General features: G+C 35.7%; 1 protein-coding gene across 1 annotated transcript; it reads right to left on the reverse strand.

Moving 5' to 3' along the window:
* Positions 1-5,715: 5,715 nt before the first annotated feature.
* LOC117906099 (abscisic-aldehyde oxidase-like) lies at positions 5,716-22,652 on the reverse strand. The gene is made up of 11 exons (XM_034819047.1): positions 22,463-22,652; positions 20,609-21,559; positions 14,687-15,412; positions 11,700-11,953; positions 11,324-11,533; positions 11,002-11,220; positions 9,819-10,784; positions 8,222-8,317; positions 7,973-8,071; positions 7,548-7,737; positions 5,716-6,160 (listed from the first exon to the last, which is right to left on the reverse strand). The coding sequence occupies exons 1-11, from the start codon at positions 22,614-22,616 to the stop codon at positions 5,949-5,951; spliced, it is 4,077 nt and encodes a 1,358-aa protein (XP_034674938.1). The 5' UTR covers positions 22,617-22,652; the 3' UTR covers positions 5,716-5,948.
* Between the last annotated feature and the right edge of the window lie 699 nt (positions 22,653-23,351).

Genomic DNA, 23,351 nt, shown 5'->3' on the forward strand with positions numbered 1-23,351 from the left:
CCAAATCAAGTATTTAACTTAAAAAGTTATTGGTTTATTGTTTAGACTAGCGGTTGAATTATAATTAAATCGATGACACCATATATATATTATTAAATTTTAAAATATATAAAAATAAATTAAAAATCAATAATATTTAATTTGTGTCGTATGCATAACTATAAATATATTAATATTTTAAATTTTATTAAATAAAATATTTATAATATTTAAATGTAAATAAATTGAAAATGAAAAAGAAATTAATTATTTAATTAATTTTATAGTTTTAAAAAAATTTTATTATTTTTATTTAATATTATAATTTTTTTAGCAAAAAATATATTTCTTTTGTTTGTTATATGAAACAGTAAATATAGCCTAATGGTTTAGTAATTACCTATATTTAGTTAAAACTTGATGTGTGAAATTAACTCTAAAAATTATTTTTAAAAATAAACAATTCTTTTTTTATAAGGGTTTTAGAAGGTCTTATGCAATGATCCGATACTTTGCTTAAGTGGAATACTTTGAGCTTAAAAAGGTTTTGTGGAAGGAAGGTTTTCTATTTTTTATTTTTATTAATAAAAATTTTATATAAAAATATAAAAAATCTTATACAAAAATTTAAATTTATCTTATATCTTCAAAAAAACTACTTAAAATTTTAAAAATTTATAGTAAAAATATTTTAATACCTAAATATTTATATTAATTTTTAAAAATCATTACATTTTTAATGTAAATCTTTAAAAGATTTATATTTTTTATAGAAATTATTACATAATTTAATTGGTTACCTTGTTTATAAATACATTATTAAATTAAATATTTCATTCTTCAGATTTAAAAAAAAAAAAGATAATTCAAAAAAAAAATTTAAAAGAAAAAAGTATTCTATAAAAAAATGCCCTTAGATTTAGAAACAGTTTTAAAAGTGTTAATTTTAATAAATATTTTTACAAAAATTTCTTAGACGCCTTCTTCTCAGTGAAGCCGAAGATCTTCAACAAAATAATAAATTTAACGAAATGGACAATCATTTCCCACTTGTCCATTTCTGCCTCACACTCTCAAAGAGACACTTTGGGATAAGGAGTCAATCTCTGCTTGCCACTAACCCTCATTGGCAGTTGAGTATAAGAATTCTTAAATAAAATTATTTTGATACCTTGTGTACTTAAAAACATTTTTTAAATTTTAAAAAATAAAATAAAATCATCTCCTCAAATTTTTAAAACTTGGAAAAGATTTATTGAGAACAAAAATTAAAATTTCATTTTTGAATAAGAGTGCTTATATTTTATGTAGGAGTTTCTATTTTAAAAAATAAAAAATAGAAAGTTTATTCAAATACTACCTTAATTCATTACGGTAACTATAATAGTGTTTTTTTTTCGCATTATTTCAAATTTAATATATGAAAGTAAAAGAAAAAAAGCAATTTTTTAATTTTTCTTTTTGTTTTGAAATCATATCCTAAAATTCAATTTTATGTTGAATAAAGTAAGAATTTAGTACCATTAGTGATTTTACCATTTGTTTTGTCTTTTTTCTACATTTGTCACCATTTTGTTGGTCTTTTCCATTATTCTACAAGAGCCATCTCCATAATCAACTTAACTATGATTCTAAACTTAAAGAACTTACATATAAAAGAATGATCCTTCACTTACCTCACTTTGGCACTTTCTCCTTTCTTTTAATTGGTTTTTAATGAAAAATATTTACCCTTTTAGGAGCATGTATTACAAGAGGGAGAGTAATGGCAAAGCCATTAGATTATTAAAGTGGCATTTGTTAAACCTTGGAGATATTCATTAACCATTAATTAATTCAATTTGTTTGTTACTAATTAATGAGAGGTTGACAATTGGTGATGGTTTTGATCATGGGTCTTTCTTCTATTAGGATGACATTTGCTATCGCTTAGGTGGAGGTGTACTACAGTTTGTAGTGGGAAAGTCTCATTAATGTAATGATGAAGGTGATCAACTCATATTCACTATGCTATGATAGGAGGGGATGACTTATTAAAATGGCAAGTGGGCATCTCAAATTAATGTGTCATCCTAGATTATTCGACATGTTAGTAGATTATCTTACCCTTACATCTGCCCCCTATTTTTCTAGAGAATTTTTAATAGATGAGTTGGGAAATATAATTTTAGGCAATACATTTTTTAGCTAAGTAGGCTTTTTGGCGTTCCCAAATATCACAACCAAGTCAATTGTCATCAGTTTCTTATGAAAGACTTTTTTTCTTCTAACGTCACTTTTTCTTTTCCTTTTTTTTAGTGTAGTTCCTTTTCTTAATCTTTCTCAACCTTCTTTACAAGGCATAATAGTGGATAGTAAAGCTATCATAAACATAAGATTGCATTTGGACTTTAAAATCATTACATACCTTTAATGAAACCACAAGTTTCTTCTTCAAACTTTTATTCACTTAAAAGACATGTTATTAATCTTTTGCGGTTTATCCAAGCAAATCAAAATAGTAAGAGACTTAATATCATGCTCATCAATCAACCCATGTAAATGATCACATCTTAGAGCTTTCGAGATTGTAATGAATCATCTAACTCTTATAAAATAACAAGCAAATCACTTACTCGAACTATCAATTATGATTAAAAAAACAAATAATAGGAACAAAAAAAAAAGAAAAAAAGAAAAAAAAATCACCATAGTAACACTTTGGAAATTGGGAAGACACTTAGGACTCAAGGATATTCATGATGTCTTAGAAAAGTTCTAATGGCAATAAATTGAAAGTACACAAACCAATGGTACTCCTAAGTTACTTAAACCTAGAAATGTCCAAAGGTTTAGTAAAAATGTTAACAATTTATAGGAACATACATTGTTGATATTACATTGTCTTCTACCAGGTTTTGAATAAAATAATGTTTGATGCTGATTGATGCTATAAATTGCATGGTAATGAGGGCAAAAATAATATCTTTAAGCTTGATTATAGCATTAAATACAATCTCAAATTAGTTAATTGTATCTTATCTTTCATATGCTTGATTTTCTCATATTTTTCATTAGTTTTTTTATTTTTACTACCTTTTATGAATAATGATGGTCTTGGATCCTCTTTGGGATATCTTAGAGGCAAGGCAAGATGAGAGTACAAGTAGAGATAATGGGTTAAAGTTGAATGAAGATCAATGACACAATTTTATTTTAACCAATCAACAATTTAAAGATCATTGAGGGAGATATTCATATGCTAAATATTTTTATATGCACCATTCGGGTTTAACAAAAACTGTTTTTCTATTACTTAGAGTAGCACTTCCATCAACAAATCCTATGTCCTTCTTATCAAAATTTATTTATTTATTTAAGAAGCTATGTTGTTGAGTGGTGAAAGTAATAGACTTACAGTTTTCTAAATATGTATAACAAGTTTATCATGATATGATTTTATTTTATTTATAAATCCAAGTGCCCATAAAATAATGTTGTCCATGAGAAGGAATATTAGGAAGAGTAAATAAAAGAGGTTGTTCAAAGGTGGTATTTGTTTTTTGGTTGATTTTTTATTAAGATAAAAATAACCTATTGATATCAATTAATATAATTAAATTGAACTTATTATCATAAGTTTAATTTAATTGTATTCGTTGATATCAAAGTAAAATATTTTGACTTTTTTCATTCAACCAAAAAATAAATACCATTGAAGTGTTAGGAAAATTCATTGAAATTAGGTAACTAACTAGGTACGAGTGAAAGAAGGTTGGTCATGACATGGAGTATTTAAATTTCAATCTAAATCATTATAGGTAATGGCGAAATATACTTGTTAGTCTAATAGTTAAGTTGAAGTGTAATTATGTTGGTATCATGGCAACGGGAAGTGCAGGGAGAAGCCTAAGCTAATGGGTTACACCATTGTCGTGTTTTAAACAGAGTTAGAGAAAGACAAAGGGAAGTGGAAGATCTAAAGTTTTCTAAATAATTCCAAGCAATTAACGCAATGACACAACTTAAACAACCGAGTTAAAAATATAAAAATAACATTACAAAAAAGACTTCCCTTTTCATGACACGCTCCAAGTCTTCATGGGATCTTCCACTGTGGGAAATTTGACGCTTAAGGAGCGAGATACCTAGATGCCATGCCAAGTAGCCCACCTTCCATCTATAACTTGCTAAAACGGTTTCCATAGACAACACCCGATTGTTCTGGTGCTTTTTGACAGGTCGTGCAACCAACCCACAAGGTGCAAATGAGGAGGAATTTAAGCATTTAATTGGTTCTTGGCATTTGAGTATCCTACTTTGCTCATCCTTCAAAAATGGAAGAGAAACTAGGGAACAAGAGGTCCCAAGTTTGGTTCAATACCTTAATGTAAAGACGATAACAGAGAAAGAAAGAGGAAAACACCTTTTCGTTTGATGAAGTTTGAACCCTAACCCCAACACCACCTAAAGCTAACGTAAATTTTCCTGAGAACAATACATCTTCATCCGTGAAGCTTGTAAAGAAGACATAAATAAGTCAGACATGCTTTGTTTGAAAGATTTCTTGATTTTATTTTTCCATAATAGACAAGTGATAAATATTAAGATATTTAAATCTTTTAAACTTTTATATTTAATTAAATAATAGTGAATTAATAATAAAACTTGTTATATTATAGAAAATTATTGAATAAAAAGTTTTATCACTCATTTACATTATTTATTTAAACAAATTTAAATTTTATTATGAAAATTACAACATTATTTTAAAAACATTAAGCTTTTGATATAAAATTTATCAAAATGATAAAAAAAAAAAAAAAAATTCTATTGAGATTTTAATTATTTTGAATTTTCTTTTAAATATTTTTAGAACAAAACTTATTTTTCGTTTACTTTTTTTTATTAACATAAAAAATTGTAAGGACAAGATTTGAAATATTAGTAAATACAAATATATCAATACTTGGATTTTATAGATATATTGAAAATATCAATAACATGAAAATTATTAAAAATTTATGAAAATACTTAAAAAAATTATAAAATAAGCAAAAATAATTATTTTGTAATGGTAATTAATATAGGTATGATAAAATATAATGTTTATCAAACTTTTTAAGAAAATATTAATTTAAATTCCTTTAATATATTTGTATTAATTTATTTTAAAAATTAAAAACTATTTTTATTAAAACATGTTTTATTAGATTTTAAATGAAAAAATATAATTGATTTATATAAAATATTTTATTTGAGTTTTCATTTCTAAAATTTTGTTACAAATTTGTGGTGATAATTTTTTGCTATTAACATTAATTTATTTAAATAATTAAAAGTATTAAAAGTTATACTAATAATTTATTTTATCAAATTAATTTTAATTTTAATTTATAAAATATAAGAACTCATTATTTTTTTATTTTAGCAAATTTTGAATAAATTTATATTTTTAATATTTTAAAATAAAAACATTTAAAATTAAATAAAATTAGAAGGATAAATATAAAAAAAAAATTAAAACATGGTAATTTTTTAAAATATGATTAATGAGATAAATAGGAAAAATAATTAAAAATAAAATGATAATATAAATTGTGGAACGTGTTGTGTAGTAACAGTAGCACTATCAATTGTGCGGAACTTTAACTGGTTTAGGCACTAGTAGATTGGTTGCTAAAGTGGTTGATGTTCTACCTCCAACAATGACCTTTAATTCTCTAACATGTAGTCGAGAGTTCTTGAACATATAAATGTTTACAACTGTCGAAAATCATTCATCTCTTTAGAGAAAAGGGCTTTTACTTTGTTCTTTGAGTGCATTTCTTCAAAGGGTTTAATTTATTTATATGATCATCCGTGACTGTGAGCTAGGAGCATTCTTTAGACCAATGCATATATACAACCACAACTTCTACCATCATATACATACTATTATAAACTAGAAACAGATGGATTCAATCAAAGGCATGAAATGGTTTCCAGCATTAAGAGAGCAAGCTTTGCAAGTAACTCTCCACATTCTCCAGTCCACAGAGCTCCTTCACAACAGGCATTGTTGCCGGGACCTCCAACTGGAATGCTGAATCACACTTGGTTAGCCCAGTCCAGGAAAGAAGCTGTTGCCGGGCTTCTCTAATAGCTGCCCTTGTAGCACAATGAACTGAAACAGCTAGAAGTAACGGTGGTTCACCAGAAGCTGCACAAAACATATTTACCTTGCTGATTATGATTCATTGATCTACATAAAGCAGTGTGTTGGAATTATTACAAAGGAGGTTTACTAGTGAATTTGATTCAAAATGAATTACATAGTCAATTGCACTATTAGCAAATAAAGCAAGTTTTTGCAGATGGTTAGCCGGTACTAAGCTGTTACTACTACTGGTATGTCTCATGCTATTGTAACGAGTTACTAACTATTCACCTCTTTGGTTTAAAACCGTATCAACAACACTTCTTATGTAGTTGGCTGCCTTCCGCAAGGGTATAAACCCCTAAATTTACCTAGCCTTGACATGGTATCTTGATGTTGAAACAGCTTGGAATAATTGCTGTGGGGATCCAATACCAGTCTTAATCCCCTTAATTGTAGATCTTGCCCTCATAACATTGGGTAAATTGAAGTGGACTGAAGATCTTTGTTTAATGGCTAGAGTTAGATAGAGGTTCACCAATATGGGCATTAACATGAAAGAAACACTAACCATAATGAAAAGGAAAGGTGTCTAGCCTTGCCTCACATGCTATGAATATCATTCCATTGATCTCAAGAAGAGTTTCTTCTAATGAATACTGCAAATTACTCCATTTCTATAGATAAACCAAGAAAAAGAAAAAGCAAACTCTTCTAGATTCTCAAAGATTCAAAGACAATTTAGCATTTCCCGACAGGTGTGCTTGATCTAAATTATTCTCTCCAACACCCTCTTACCTCTAACTTCTCACCCACACCTTTGCTCTACCCTTTCTCGTTTTCCAACAAGAGAGCTTCTCATATAAGCTCTTCCTTGAATGTTTCCTTATTCTACAGGGAAACCTACTTGCATAAAGAAATATGGTAACGAGAATTTTGTTTTACAAGATTATCTTTTAGAAGAAATTATTATAAAATTAGAATCGGAATCAAATTTAGAAATTGACATTTTCCTATAGAACTCTTCAGGCAATCATACCAGTGCATTCCTCAGATTCTTCCATTTTCTTTTTCCTATCATACGGTAATCAACCAAATTCATTTTTGAAAATGAATTAAATTACTTATACTTTATGCAATTTGGATGATAAATTTATTTACTATAAATTATGTTATTAAGAAAATTTTTACTCTTTCTGAAAATTCTTAAAATTAATGAATTAATCTTAATAATGAAACATCTATTTTGGTCACAAATTAATAAATTCGTAACAACATCTCATAGAAACAAGTGTTAATTATGCATTATTGCAAGCAAGTCTATTGCTTTATGTATTCGATACAAATTTTGTAACATTTTCTTAGCAACCATGTAAAATTAGAAAACAAATTATCCAGTTTCTTCTCCACAACTAGGATGCATTTTCAATGAAGAGTTGAAGAGAAATACCTTTAGAAGAAAGAACACGATTTTTATGATGTCCGCTGTTCAGTACCTCAACATTGAACTGCCTGGGTATTGTGTCGATTGTTGGGATCTTGTAAGTCCATGTGCCTTCGGTGACCACCAGTCCATCTGAATTAGTTGTGTACTCCTCGAGCATAAAAAACCCAATTCCTTGAACAAAAGCTCCTTCTATCTGTAAAGCAACTCAGAAAGAATATTAGAGGCATATGGATCAAATAAGCACAAGTTTTAAGGATAAGGAAACATTGAACAGTTATAAACATCCTATAGTATTATCAATGAAAAAGTTCCATTGCATTAATATGTGGATGTGGAGAATAAAATCAGAGAAGAGGTTGAATGCCAAAGCTTAGGGATAGAAAAGCAGAGAAGGAGATGAAATAGTTTAACATTGTAGTTGGGCTAACCTGTCCTAAATCCACAGCAGGGTTGAGACTCTGACCACAGTCATATATAATATCAGATTGCAAAATTGTGGTTTGTCCAGTGAGAAGATTTACCTCCACCTGTAACACCCAAAGTTTCATTATTATAGTAAAAATTGAAGCATGGTTAAGCATGAAAGCCTAGTCTCCTCCTAGTTTACCTGAAGAATACTAACTTAATTTCAATAAAAACTCTATAGAGAGGAATTAAGGGGATCTTGAAAAACTTGCCTCACTCACAGCTGCACCATAGTTTAGGTATTGAAAGGAAGAAAAGTCAGGGACATAGTAAGAACTTGCTGATAAGTTCACAGCTTGACTTTGTGCCTGCATTTTGATGAAGTAAATTGCTAAATGGTAAGAGATATTCAACATCTAACTTTGAGCAAGTCTGAAGAAAGTAAAATGAAAAAAAAACCTCTTTGGAAAAGATGGCAAATGTCTTTGATATTTAATTTGGATTTCAACACATGAAGTTCTGTTACATATTGTTTTCCCATAAATCTAGTTTAAGAACTCTTTTAATGAGAAAAATATCAAAAAGAATACTTTGCCATAAGGTCTCTGCCTTAAGTACCACTCAGAATTTGTATAATCATGGAGTCAACTCAACCCCAGTTTAGTATGATCAATGTTGTCACATTCTTCAGTACTTTTAACTATAGGAGTCATAGTTTTGAGTAGTCATTGTTTCTGAAGTAATGTTTTTTTTTTCTTTGGAGATACTAATACTGATGGTTTGATTTTTATTGTTTCTGAATCCCTACATAATGCTCTTTCAATACCCAAAAAATGATGACCAACATGAATACAAGAAGAATTAATTCTAAAAGAATAAATATCATATGAATTGGTGGTTCACATCCAGAAAAAGGTTTCTCCCAATAGTATCATAGGAGGCCTTTTATGGAATTAGACCATTATTATTTTGGTGACTCATCCTTAAGCTTCTAATTTGTAGAGAAAACAAAAGAGGGTTAGATCACTTCGATTTTCTATTCCCGTACATGAACCTAAAAGTTTTGAAAGAGCAATTCAAAACAAATTAATGATACAAAGATGTTATGAATGAGGAAATAAAAGTAATAAGGAAGAATGACATATGAGAACTAGAATCTCTTCCAAAAAGAAAAGAGGTAATCAGAGCAAGACGGACATATAAGGCAAAGAAGGATGTGAAAGGAGAAATAGAGATATGCAAAGCAAGGTTCATGACTAAGGGTTACATGCAACAATAAGGTATACACTATGTGAATACGAAATCAACAATTGCATCATAAAAAAATCTTGTTTTTCATGATTGAAGCAAGTACATTGATATAAGAAATCATTTATTACAAAGTGCATTATGAAGAAGGAAGTACAATTACAATTTGCAAAATCTCAAGATCAAATTGCAGATATTTTTACTAAGCTCTTAAGTTTAAAGATTTTAGATAGTTAAGGATGCTACTTGGAGTTACAAATCAAATTTATAAGGGGGTATGTTAGAAAGTTAAACTTTATTTAAAAAGTTTCTAAAGATTAGAATTAGATTTAGTCAAGTTAAAGAAAAAAAAATTATTTTGAGTGCTGCTTTATTTTCTATACTTCAGTAGTTAAGTCCTAGAAAGTTTTTATATTTTATGATTGAAAGTTTTTGATTTTATTATCCATAAATAAGAGACGTGATATTTTAACAAGAGTGATAGGAGATAGTAAATTTTTAATTCTACCCAATTGTATGTTCCTTTATTTAATTATTTATACTTCTCTTTCAACCCTATAATTCCAACAAAGGCAGCAAAAGAAAAAAAATGTAAAATATACCAAATGTGCACATAATTACCTGAAGAATCAATGTGCCCCATTCAACAGAACCCATTTGCTCCTGCAATCTCTCCTTGATAGGAGTCAGTCTTTCAACCAACATATTGCAGCAGAGTCTAATAGCTTCACAGCTGCACTCTGATGTAGTGCTTCCAGAAGTCAATCCCCCCTGTATTAAACTTAAGGTATCTGATTGTATGACCCTTACTTTCTCCAAGAAGTCTCCCATTCCATCACATCCAATTGAACTGAGAGCAAATGCAGTCATCTGTTTCACCTTTGTCCACAGCCCCTGCCCCAACTCAATCCCTCCAACTTCCACAGCAACAGATCCATCGCTAAGAATGCTTACTTTCCCTGGAGTTGATTGTAATGAAACTTCATACACAATTGGTACTCGAGAAATACCCCTTTTCTGCCATTTATTGCACATATTAAACTGCTTTATCATATCAGTCCTTTCTTTAAAGCTTGAAGATGTAGCCAACTTATCCCAGATTAAAGGTAAAGTGTACTCCACATGTTCACCAGCACAGCCCTCAAAGAAAAAATTGAGGCTGTTGAAAGTGTGGAGGTTTCTGCTTCTCACAGAGTCCACATCCATGGAAAGAGTAGATGCAACATGTTCAATTACAGCTTCAGATATAAATGTAGCTTGTACCTCCCCAGGACTACGCATTGCTGATTTAGACAAATGGTTTGTTTTGCATACCTTTATATCAAAAGAAAAAGCACCCCAATCATATTTTTTAAGGGCACCAACCATGAGCATAGGCATAGCTGGGCTTATATCTACACCTATTCCTGCGTTGATTAATATATCAACGTGTAAGGCAGTAATCTTTCCATTCGATTTGAACCCTACACTGTAGGTTACTTTCATTGGATGTCTTCCTCCTGCTATTTTCATGTCAGTTTTGCGATTCATATATATCCGGACAGGGCATTCTAATTTGTATGCTGCAAGTGCACATGCTGTAGCTACCTGAGGTGTCATAGATTGAGTGCTTTCACTTAGAAGCCATTGTTAAGGGAAAGGAACAGTACAAAAGATAGGCCATCAGAGGAAACAGAGTCAGATAAAGGAAGAACTATGTGTGCATTTGTGTGTGTGTGTTTTCCTCGTATTTTCCTTTAAATGGCCGTACTCTTATGGCCATATGGACACAAACACACAAAGTAACCATCAATTATGTACTCACAGCAATTGCTTTCATGGCCTTTCCACCAAAACCACCTCCAACCCTTCTTGTGATCACACGTACATTGTGTTCAGGAATACCAAGACATCTCGAAATCGTAGTATGTGCATATTCAGGGCATTGTATTGAACTGTAAACCACAATGCAGTTGTCTTCATCCGGAACTGCAAGGGCAGTTTGTGTCTCCATGTAGAAATAATACTGTGATCCAAGTCTGATCTGGATGTGACAATTCAGAAAGTATTTATCATAAAACCAAAACAAGAAAGAAAAACATTAATAGGAATAGAAAAAAATTGTATAACAAGTAAATGAGAAGTACCTCAGCAGAAAGAATCTTGTGATCAGCTGCAGCCATTCCTCTAGAGAAATCACCAACCTGTTTTGGGCTAATGATGGAAGGAACCTCAAAAAGGCTGGATCTCCTAACAGCCTCTTCTACCGATAAAATGGGTGGTTCCAGATTTTTCATGTCATAATCAACCACTGCAAGGTTTGCGGCCATATTTGCATGTTTCTGTGTGTCTGCAACCTATACACATATATGACCAGTGACTGAATTGGGCATTTCAGTTCATAAACTAACCAAATGTGTTTGTATGCTACACCCATTAAAAGAAAATTTATAATAAACCCAACAGAAAGCAAAATATGCATATATATATTGGTGGACGAGAAAGACAGAATCATCGAATTACCACAAAAGCAATATACTCTCCAGCACATCGGGTAAAATCATCTGCAAATAAAGGTTCAGTACCAAACATAGTTTTACAGCCTATGTTCTCCCCTGGGATATCTTTAAAAGAAATAAGTGCACTGACTCCAGCTGCCACTGATTTGGGGTTAAGTTTGATACCCTTTACTCGAGCCAAAGGCTTTGTACCATAAATGAAAGCCCCATGTAGGCAATTTGTTGGAGAGGGAATGTCATCCACATAAACAGCCTCACCTACGAAATCGTTTAACTCATGTCAGTTGTCTAGAAAAAGGAAATATCAGGAGCCTATGGTAATGGATAAGCATGTCTAAAAGGAAATGTGGGGAGAAAAACAAACATAAAAAGTAGGAAAAATCAAGGCTCCTTCTGAAACTTGAAAAGTTTGGGAGTAGGTAGGAAGAAAAGAAAATATAAGGAAAGAAAAATGAAGAAAAAAAAACGGGTGGGTTTAAATTGGATAAATTTTTCATTTATGTTTATCCCCCATTTTTTTCTTCTTCTCTTTTATATGAAGTGTGAAGAATTTGAAACTGTAAAAATTTTAATTATACTTGATATTTATTCATACTTTTCCACAATAAACCAAACAAGAAAATTTAGATACCTTCCTATTTCTTTCCTTTCCCTAGAACTTTATATACTCCTAATGGTGCTAAAGATATATGTGACCAAAGGTAGTCATTATCATGGATTATATAGTAACACATGGCCTTATTGAGCTACAAATGCCCTGCCAGAGTGGTAATTGGTGAATAAAATAGAGTAAGTGAGATAAATTGAATCCAGTGTGGTTGTAACATGACAAAAAGCACAAACAAAAAGTCAAAGAAAGATCATTCACAAGGCTGGGAAGAAAGTATTGATTTTTTGAATATAAAGTTTTGATGACAATAAATTCCCTCAAAAAAGAAACATCACACACCATAATATAACCGATATAAACTTGATCATAGAAATGAACAGAAAATTAAATTTAAGAATGTAACCAAATATTTTACTATTTGAAAATTAAATTGCTCTAAAGTTCTAGGCCATCAATAAAATCAATTATCTTTAACTAGTTTCATGTCTCCTATTGTTAGCCCCTTGACTCAGGTGACACAGTGCCAAGGGTCTCATGGGTAGGCACCTTGCACCCATAAATACCCTAGGAGAGTGAGGCAAATCGAAACCAAGGTTCAATGCATCATATGCGCGAGCTTGGTGGTACAACACATGAGCTGGCATGATGAGGTGGCAAGTAGCACGTGACACAACAGGTGTCGCAAGCTAGATAGTAGGTACTGACACAACAGGTATCACACTTGACATAGCAAGTGCCACACACAACATAACAGGTGCCACATGCAACATAGCAAGTGCCACAGGCAACATAGCAAGTACCACACGCTACTTAGGCCACTACCACATGCAATGTAGTGGGGTGTTGCATGCGATGTAGCAGTTGTAGCCCATGGCTTAGCACACATGCACTAGGTGGCATGACCTAACTCGGGTAAAATTCAAGTGTTGAATTTTGACATGCTTATATTTTTCCTTTGAAGAGGAACCTTCAAAAGGGAGTCTCCAAGTGGAATTGTGGCTTTTTGGATTTTCATGAATTAATGAAAAATCATGATGCCTCCTTAAGACCCTTGGTGTCTTATATTGGCACTTTGGGAATGGCCTAAAATGATTGTTAAGAAGGGTGGATGCATGATTTAAGGCAATGTGGCTTAATCTTGGCCACACAAAGGGGGTATGATGCAAAGCCTCAGACATGGGCAAGACACTTAGGTTGGCCTTGCTAGAACCGACACATGGACTCAATAACATGTGGTGGTGTGCAACCTATGACCACAATTCCTTCTGCTACATTTTTTTTTTCCAAAATTTCAGGGGGGATATTTGCCCCTCCTAGGCACAAGGTGGCTCCACCCCTGCATTGTTGCATTGAAGTGAGAATTGGGCATGGCAGGGTGCTTCTGCAACAACAAAAGGCTGCCTCAGACATGGTGGTGCATGGTTGATGGGAGGCAAGAGTCAGGGTATGGCATGCTGACTCGTGGCCTGTAAGGCAAGACCTTGCAGGGGGCTGTCCCATGGGCGCCTAAGACATGGGCAACAACTCCAATGTTCCAAGGGCATAAGTAGACAACCTGATGCATGGACATCACATGGTGGGCTAAGGCACACAGATGCACAGATGGGCTGAACATGCATTGACGAGCTAGCATGCATGGGTGGGCAGACTTGCGCACATGGACCACATTGATGTGGGCTGACATGCAACTTGGGAAATAACTCCAATGCTCCAAGGGCATAAGGAGACAAACCTGATGCATGGACATCACATGGTGGGCTAAGGCACACAGATGCAATCAGATGGGCTGAACATGCATTGACGAGCTAGCATGCATGGGTGGGCAGACTTGCGCACATGGACCACATTGATGTGGGTGGGCTAACATGCAACTTAGTGGGCTGAACATGGCATAAGGGCTGATTCCATCAGAGGGTAGGTTTGATTGGTTTCATGGGTGTTTACTTGGCACCTTTTAGGAAGAGAAGGCATCAGAAGGCTTGTGAGTGATTGTGTGGCATAAAGAGGCACCTCAAGGGAAGACGGTCTGGTCAGTTGGGTGGTTTTGTAACTACCCCCTACCAACTTGCATTCAAATGAATTGGAATTCAAATTAAATATGAGAGTGTAGCCTCTGGGTATAAATGGTGGTAGGGGGTTGTGGGGCTCTTCTTTTGCCTAAATAGAGACACACAGTGAGGTGTATGAGATTGGGGGGTGGGGGTGGTGCCGCTCATTTCAGAAAACAGGAAAAAAAAGAGCCTTGTTGCAAATTTGTGCATGTGACACCTACCATATCCATGAAACCAACAACAGAATGGTACTTGTAAGAGTAAAATAAAAATTAAATAGAAAATCAACTCTTGTTTTTCATAATATAAAACCAAGTTAGTGTAACGAACCAGAAGCTTGGATGGCAGCCCCAGACTTTGCAATTGGCTCACCAACTGGACTATACTGTCTATTCAATTCCACTTCTTGCTTTGCAGAAGATAGCAAGGTTGAGATTTTACCATGATCTAACTGCTTTGCAGGAGACAGCAAAGTACTATATCCATCCACACAACCATCAGGAGATTCAGCATTGGCCACAATCAAATGGCTAAAGAACTCGAAAAGAAAACTGACAGCCAAGCTTGACCTATAAGCTGGACTTGAAGTGCCATCTTCGGGTACCACAATGCCTTTAAGTAATTTAACAGCTTCACGAAGGACACCAACACTTAGCACTTTTCCAGTTAAAAATTCTTCAACTTTTGTAGCTCTTATTGGATGTTTTGTCCCATAAGCGCCAAAAGCAAACCGGCAGTTACTTACAATAATTCCATTAGAAGTTGTACAGCGAGAAACTTTAGCCATTAAAGCAGCATTTAAATAGGGCAATGCATTTCCTAACGGTCGTGGTGCAGCTCGATAAGTTTCAAACAGTAACTTCATCTTGGTCCCTGAAGAAATGCCCATAATCCGATCCCAATCTGGGATTTTGACGCCTACAAGTATACTTTTCGAATCTAACTCTGGCCTTCTTAAGAACTCCTCCAATGTAAGCTCTTCGCTTTTGAGACTATTCATTATATTTACAGTTGAACCTACTGCAAGAAGTACTGTAGCAATGTCGGAGGGGAAATGTGTTAGGCCACCTGTGCACTTCACCTACACTAGGCGTAAGAATAATGCTGGAATTGCAAGCAGTAGCTGACGTGGAAGGAATGATTGCAAATTCAGTTAGAAAGGAGGTGTTGGGTATTTGGTTGAGATTTTCTGTTAGGACCAGAGGGGTGAAGGGAATAAAAGGTGAGGGGAGATTTGGGGGGAGGGGATGGAAAAAATGATATAGAATTGGGCTTGCCCATTTGGGAGAGAACTAAGCCTCTCGAAAGCTTGGATATCCCATTTTCAGACATTAATACAGAAATACCATTTATTCCTCTATTTTTCTCTGCGTTTTCTGGTTAATCTCTTGCTTTGTGCGTATCAAATTGGTATCAGAGCGGTAACGAACTTGAGAAAATGGCTAGTAAAAACATGGCTCAGCGTATGGATTCTATGGAGGAGGTAATTGCAGCAGTGCAAGGAGAATTTCGGCGTGAAGTGGGGACGCTAAAGGAGGAGATGCAGAATCTGAATCACAGATTCGAGCAATTCATCAAATTGCAAGAAGACGTTGTACGGGCTGGAGGAATTTCGTCTGGGGGAAATAGGGCAGACAGACCTTTTATGGGGGAGGTTCAGGGGTCAGATGGCAGCCCTGGTTCCGCCGGATTTCGCCATGAATCCCGATTTCGGAAGCTCGAAATGCCTCCGTTTGTCGGAACGAATCCGGATGGATGGATTCTCAAGGCGGAGCGATATTTTGCATTTAATCGGCTAACAAATGAAGAGAAACTTGAGGCTGCAATTATGGCTTTTGAAGGTGATGCACTGCTTTGGTATCAGTGGGAAAATAGGAAAAGATCCATCGTTCTTTGGGAAGAGATGAAGATGCTTCTCTTGAAGCAGTTTCGAACAACCCAGGCCGGCAGTCTTCACGAGCAATGGTTAGCCCTGGTTCAAGACGGAAGTGTACACGATTATCGCCGGAGATTCATCGAGTTGTCGGCGCCATTAGAGAACATTTCTGATGAAGTAGCTCTGGGTAATTTCATTAATGGGCTGAAGCCAGAAATCAGAGTGGAGGTGAGGATTCTGGAACCCAGCAATTTGGGCCGGGCCATGGACTTGGCCCAAAGGATTGAGGAAAAATTATGGATCACTAAAGCCCATAAACCCTTTAGTGGGGTTACAAGAGCAGGAACAGGGACTTCACGGGGCAGTATTGTGCCCTCTGAAGCCTCCCGATCAATTTTTAGGGCAAATCCTTCGGAAGCCAAGATCGCCGGGGAAGTGAGGAGACTTTCTGATTCGGAGCTACAAAAGAAACGAGAGAAGGGATTGTGCTTTCGGTGTGATGAAAAATGGGGACCCGGGCATCGCTGCAAGAAGAAAGAACTAAGTGTTCTTCTCATACATGACGCCGATGAAGAAGAATCGAGTCAGATGGACGTTACGGAAGAGGCAGTGGCTGATTTGGAGGCAGTTGAACTTAATCAAGTGGCGGAAGTTTCGCTCAGCTCTATTGTGGGATTAACTACCCCAAAAACTATGAAATTAAAGGGAATGGTGGGTGAACAGGAGGTGGTGGTCTTGATCGATCCAGGTGCAACCCATAATTTTATATCTTTAGATTTGGTTAAAAGAATACAGTTGCCTATTGATGACAGTGAGGAATATGGGGTTACTATGGGGACCGGAACTGCTGTCCGTGGGAGAGGATTATGCAGAGGGGTAGCTCTTCATCTACAGGGGATTGATGTTGTAGAAGAATTTTTACCACTAGGGTTGGGAAGTGCTGATGTGATTTTGGGAATCAAATGGCTTGAGACCTTGGGTATGACACATACCAACTGGAAAACTCAAGTAATGAAGTTTAGGCTGGGTAATGAATCTGTTACTCTACGTGGGGATCCTTCACTGGGGAAGACACTAGTGTCTCTAAAGGCTATGATGCGAACCATCAAGCATGAGGGCACTGGAATTTTAGTGGAGTTGAATCAGTTAGAAGGCTTGGGTGAAGAAAAGTCCGATGTGCCACCATTTCTACATCAGATTTTGGCAGATTATGCAGAAGTTTTTGACATGCCCATGGGACTACCCCCTATTAGAGGACATGAACATTCCATTGTACTCAAAGACGACAGCCAACCGATTAGTGTTCGTCCGTATCGCTATCCTCATGCCCAAAAAGACGAAATTGAAAGATTAATCAAGGAAATGCTTGCAGCTGGAATAATCCAAGTCAGTAACAGTCCCTTTTCAAGTCCAGTTCTGCTTGTTAAGAAGAAGGATGGGTCTTGGCGATTTTGTGTGGATTATAGGGCATTGAATAAGGTAACAGTACCAGATAAGTATCCAATTCCAGTAATAGATGAGTTACTAGATGAGTTACACGGTGCAAAAATTTTCTCTAAGTTAGACTTGAAGTCGGGTTATCATCAAATCAGAGTTAGTAGCCAAGATGTTCACAAAACAGCTTTTCGGACTCACGATGGGCATTACGAATTCCTCGTCATGCCCTTTGGGCTCATGAATGCCCCTGCTACTTTCCAATCCTTGATGAATGATGTCTTCCGGCCCTACCTTAGGAAGTTTGTCTTGGTATTTTTCGACGACATCCTGATTTATAGTCCTTCTGAAGAGTCTCACCAGCAGCACCTAAAACAAGCTCTAGAGATTCTGCAAGCTAACCGCCTCTTCGTCAACCAAAAAAAGTGTGAATTCGGGAAAACTGAGGTGGCTTACTTGGGCCATATCATTTCTGGACAGGGGGTAGCAGCAGATCCTAGCAAGATTCAGGCCATGCTCTCTTGGCCAACCCCCACCACTTTGAAAGCTCTAAGGGGATTTTTGGGATTGACAGGGTATTATCGGAAGTTTGTGGCTGGGTATGCCCGCATTGCTTTGCCATTGACTGATCAATTAAAGAAGGATAAATTTGGGTGGAATTCGGAAGCCGCTACAGCCTTTGAAACACTTAAGCAAGCCATGACCTCAGCCCCTGTTTTAGCGTTGCCCGATTTCACCAAACCCTTTATCATAGAGACAGATGCTTCTGGATTTGGTTTGGGTGCTGTTCTTCTCCAGGACCAGCAGCCAGTAGCTTATTATAGCCAAGTTCTTGGTTCTCGAGCTCGCCTTAAGTCTATATATGAGAAGGAATTGATGGCCATTGTATTTGCTGTTTTGAGGTGGCGGCCATATCTACGTGGAAGACGGTTCATTGTGAGGACAGATCAGCTGAGTTTGAAGTTCCTTTTGGAGCAGCGAATAGTTGGGGAAGAATACCAAAAGTGGGTACTAAACTCATGGGGTATGACTTCGATATACAATACCGTAGTGGGGCAAGCAATCGAGTAGCAGATGCTCTCTCCCGTGTATCTGATCAAGTAGAGTGTACTACCTTAGTAGTACCTCAGTGGCAGCATTGGGACACTTTGCGGACAGAATTGGCAGAGGATGATTTTCTGAAGAAATTAAAGGACAACATCACTTCGGGCACTCAGTCTCATGTTGGGTTTACTGTGGAACAAGGGGTATTGTTTTACAAGAATCGTCTCGTTATTCCACGGACATCTAAGCTCATTTCTACTCTAATTGGAGAGTTTCATACCACTCCAGTTGGGGGCCATTCAGGGGAAACAAAAACTTATCACCGCCTTGTAGCTGAGTTATATTGGGTGGGTATGCGTAAGGACATAGCCAAGTTTGTTCGGGAATGCTTGGTTTGTCAGCAGCACAAGTATTTGGCCACCACACCTGCTGGGTTCCTGCAGCCCATTCCTCTTCCGGCGCAGGTTTGGGATGAGATCACACTTGATTTCATCGAAGGGCTACCTCGTTCAGAAGGTTTGGATGCAATCTTGGTAGTGGTGGATCGACTTAGTAAATATGCTCATTTTATCGGCTTAAGACACCCATTTACAGCCGTCTCGGTCGCTACCATTTTCACTCGTGAAATTGTGAGGCTTCATGGCATTCCTCAATCCATTATTTCTGATCGGGATAGAGTATTCTTGAGCAATTTCTGGAATGAGTTGTTTAAGTTGCAAGGGACTTCTCTTAAGCGTAGCACTGCCTATCATCCACAAACTGATGGCCAAACGGAGGTTGTTAATCGATGTCTAGAAACTTATTTGCGCTGTTTTGCTTCTGATAAGCCGCGTAGTTGGGCTCGATGGTTGGCTTGGGCTGAATATTGGTACAATACTTCATTTCACTCCTCCACTTGTTGTACCCCTTTCCGTGCTTTGTATGGTCGCGATCCACCCCCTCTCATCCGTTATGAACGAGGCACTGCATTGGTGTCTACTGTAGATCAGCTTTTGGATGATCGAGATGCTGTCTTGGATGATTTGCGCATGCATTTGTTACGGGCGCAACAGCGGATGAAGCTGCAAGCTGATACCAAGCGTCATCATGCAGAATTTCAGGATGGTGACTTAGTTTTTTTGAAGCTGAAACCATATCGGCAGCGTTCTCTTGCGCAGCGAAAGTTCGAAAAATTGGCTGCTCGATATTATGGTCCTTTCAAGGTTCTGCAGCGTATTGGCAAGGTGGCTTATAAGCTGGAGCTTCCCCCAACAGCAGCAATCCATCCTGTTTTCCATGTCTCTCAGTTGCGACCTGCACATGGAGTCTCCTCTTCTTCACCAGTTTTACCTCCACAATTAACTCCTGAACTTGAACTTGTTGTGGAGCCGGATTTATTGCTAGATGTTCGTCCGAAAGCTCAAGGCCAGCCGGGTGAAGTTGAAGTGCTGTTGAAATGGAAGTCTTTGCCAGAATATGAAGCCACTTGGGAAGATTTTCATTTGATTCACCAACAATTTCCTGATTTCCACCTTGAGGACAAGGTGAAAGTTTGGGGGGGAGGTAATGTTAGGCCACCTGTGCACTTCACCTACACTAGGCGTAAGAATAATGCTGGAATTGCAAGCAGTAGCTGACGTGGAAGGAATGATTGCAAATTCAGTTAGAAAGGAGGTGTTGGGTATTTGGTTGAGATTTTCTGTTAGGACCAGAGGGGTGAAGGGAATAAAAGGTGAGGGGGGATTTGGGGGGAGGGGATGGAAAAAATGATATAGAATTGGGCTTGCCCATTTGGGAGAGAACTAAGCCTCTCGAAAGCTTGGATATCCCATTTTCAGACATTAATACAGAAATACCATTTATTCCTCTATTTTTCTCTGCGTTTTCTGGTTAATCTCTTGCTTTGTGCGTATCAAAATGATTCCTTTGTGCCATCACCAGATTTCCACCTAAACTAGCTGAGTTCCGGATGAACCCTGAAGCAACTTTTTCCATATGGTCAGCAATTTTTTTATAGACCATGTCTCCTTCTGAGTAAAATCCACTTTGGTTGTATTCCCTTAGAGCTTCAATAGCTTTAGAGATTGTTATAGTTGCTCCAATGCTTATCCCGGTATTATCCCTTCTAATCATTGAGAATTCAGGGATATGTCTTAGATCAATATATTTGTCATAGCTTTCCACTTCCTTGTAATAACCCATACCAGTGTTACCAACAACTAATTTAACCCGAGTCCCATTTCCATCCTCAACAAAACCCAATAAGCTTTGAAGTTCCTCAATGGTAACAGGATTATACCAGGAATATCTACTAGAGTCTAAAAGCAATGTAGACCTAGTTTCATTTTTCAAGAACTGAGGAAATGTACAGATCTCATCATTATGGTTATACAGGGGTAAGCTGCTTAGTTTCACTTCTTTACTATCTCCCTTTCTCCAAAAGGAATTAAACCCCAAATCCTCCATATCAACATCTGCTGCAAAACTTTTACAGGCATCAGCAATGGGCCGGTACCCAGTACAGCGGCAGAGATTTCCTGCAATAGCCCTTTCCGCTTCAGAAACTTTCAGCTTGGAGAATCCCAGAGGGGGCTCTGGCCGGGGGGTTTTCTCAGCATTGATAAGAGCCGAGAAGAGTGACATGCACATTCCAGGAGTACAAAAGCCACACTGAGAAGCATGGAATCCAGAGAACCTTTCATGAATTGGGTGGAACCCATCTTTCGTGTTCCCAAGGCCTTCAGTTGTTGTAATTGAACATCCATTTACACTACAAAGCAGGGTAAGACATGAACTCACCGTACAATCATCCACCTGGCCATGCACAGGGTTATACTTGGACAGTAGAACAACACAAGCACCACAACCACCTGAAACAATGAAGTTAGCAAACATATCAATGTATCAGCAACCTTATTTTTTGAGATTTTGATAGGCTATACAAAATCATAATCCTCAATGGCTAAACTATATTAGGAACTAATTGAATAATGGGACAATTATTTAATAATTGAACGGCATAATCATCAGCATAGCCATTAGTCAAATAGTCAAATAGTCAAATTTTCAATCTTATGTTTCTTGCCGTTCATCCTCCCAAAAAACAAAGGGAAAGCCTACAGCACTACAAGAGCAATGGACCCCATTACCCCCATCGATTTAAATATAGGTAGGAACCAAAAAATAAAATCCGACAACAAAATACAGAAAAATGGAATCACAGGACAATACAAATGACAACAAGCAATAAAGAGAACAAGGAAACAAAAATTAGACACGCAGAAGAAGAAAATACATCTATCATTGAAGAAAAGGAAACCTGGATTGGGAATCCAAGAACCAGAGGAAAGACAGAGTGATATGACAGGGTGATATAGAAAATAAAGAAAATTTAAAAGGAGCATTAAAGGGAACATGATGGAGAAAAACCCAACATGAAGGAAAAAGGAATATCCAACTTTATCCGTCAAAGAAAAAAGTAGCTCAGATTGGGCATCCAAGAGTACAGAGAAACAGAGGTTCATACGATTACAGGCATGTGTGTACAAATATATACAAAAACATGGACAACAAAATTAAAAGCAGAAGATGATAAAGGAAAGTCAACACACAGAGAAGAAAAACCCGTATACCCATCAAAGAAAAAGAAAACCCAAATTGGGAAACCAACAAGGAGAGAGAAAGAGAGAAGCATATGACCAAAGCAAACATATATATGTACACTGAATAAAGTACAAAAAAACGCGAGTACAGAGGAGAAGAAAGATAGAAACCTTCACCGCAGCTGAGCTTGGGACCTTTGAAAGGACTGTGAGAACGCAAGAACTCAAGCACGGTAGTGGAAGGGTGGATGGTGGAGACCTCAAACCTCTTTCCATTAACAGCAAAAACCAGACAGTTGTTTACAGTTGATTCAGACTGCTTCATTTCTCCACTGCAAGTCTGCAACTCAAATCACTGTCAAGATTATGTACAGATATTATTCTATCCTGTATTTGGGGACGGAGAAAACTAGGAAACTCGTTCACAACGACACGATTTCCGACGTGTCCATTTTTCACTTAACACTCAACTAGACAAACAGAAGAAAGAAATCAATCTCTGCACGCCATTGACCGGCTTTGGTGTGTCTTTGCTATAGTACGTAAAAACCTTATCTTTAAATATTTTGTCCTGTAAAATTAAGAATTAATTAGTTAAGAGGGGAGGTATTCCTTGTAATTGTGAATCTAACACTTTCGATATTTTTATTCGAAGAGTAATTCACATTTGATGTGAATGTTTTTTTTAATATTTTAAGTATATACATATATATTTTTAAAAAATAAATTATTTTTATAAGAAAGAAATAATATATTTTTATCAAAATAAAATAAAAAATGATAAAAATTTAAAATTTTAAAATAGAGTTTTTAATGATCCATTTAATCGAATAACTTTAAAATTAATGTACTCTGAGTATAAACTCTTAAGTTAAAATAAATTTTTAGTGCATGTTTAGATGCATTTTTTATTTTTTTTAAAATAGAAAATTTTATATATAATTTTTTATGACATCGTTGGATATATTCCTTATTTTTTTTTATATAATATCAAATTTCTTAGATAAAAATGGGTAGATACCTTGTGTATTTAAAAGTGTTTTTTAAAATTTAAAAAAGT

Source organism: Vitis riparia, chromosome 18, assembly GCF_004353265.1.
Source record: "Vitis riparia cultivar Riparia Gloire de Montpellier isolate 1030 chromosome 18, EGFV_Vit.rip_1.0, whole genome shotgun sequence".
NCBI classification, from domain to species: Eukaryota; Viridiplantae; Streptophyta; class Magnoliopsida; order Vitales; family Vitaceae; genus Vitis; species Vitis riparia.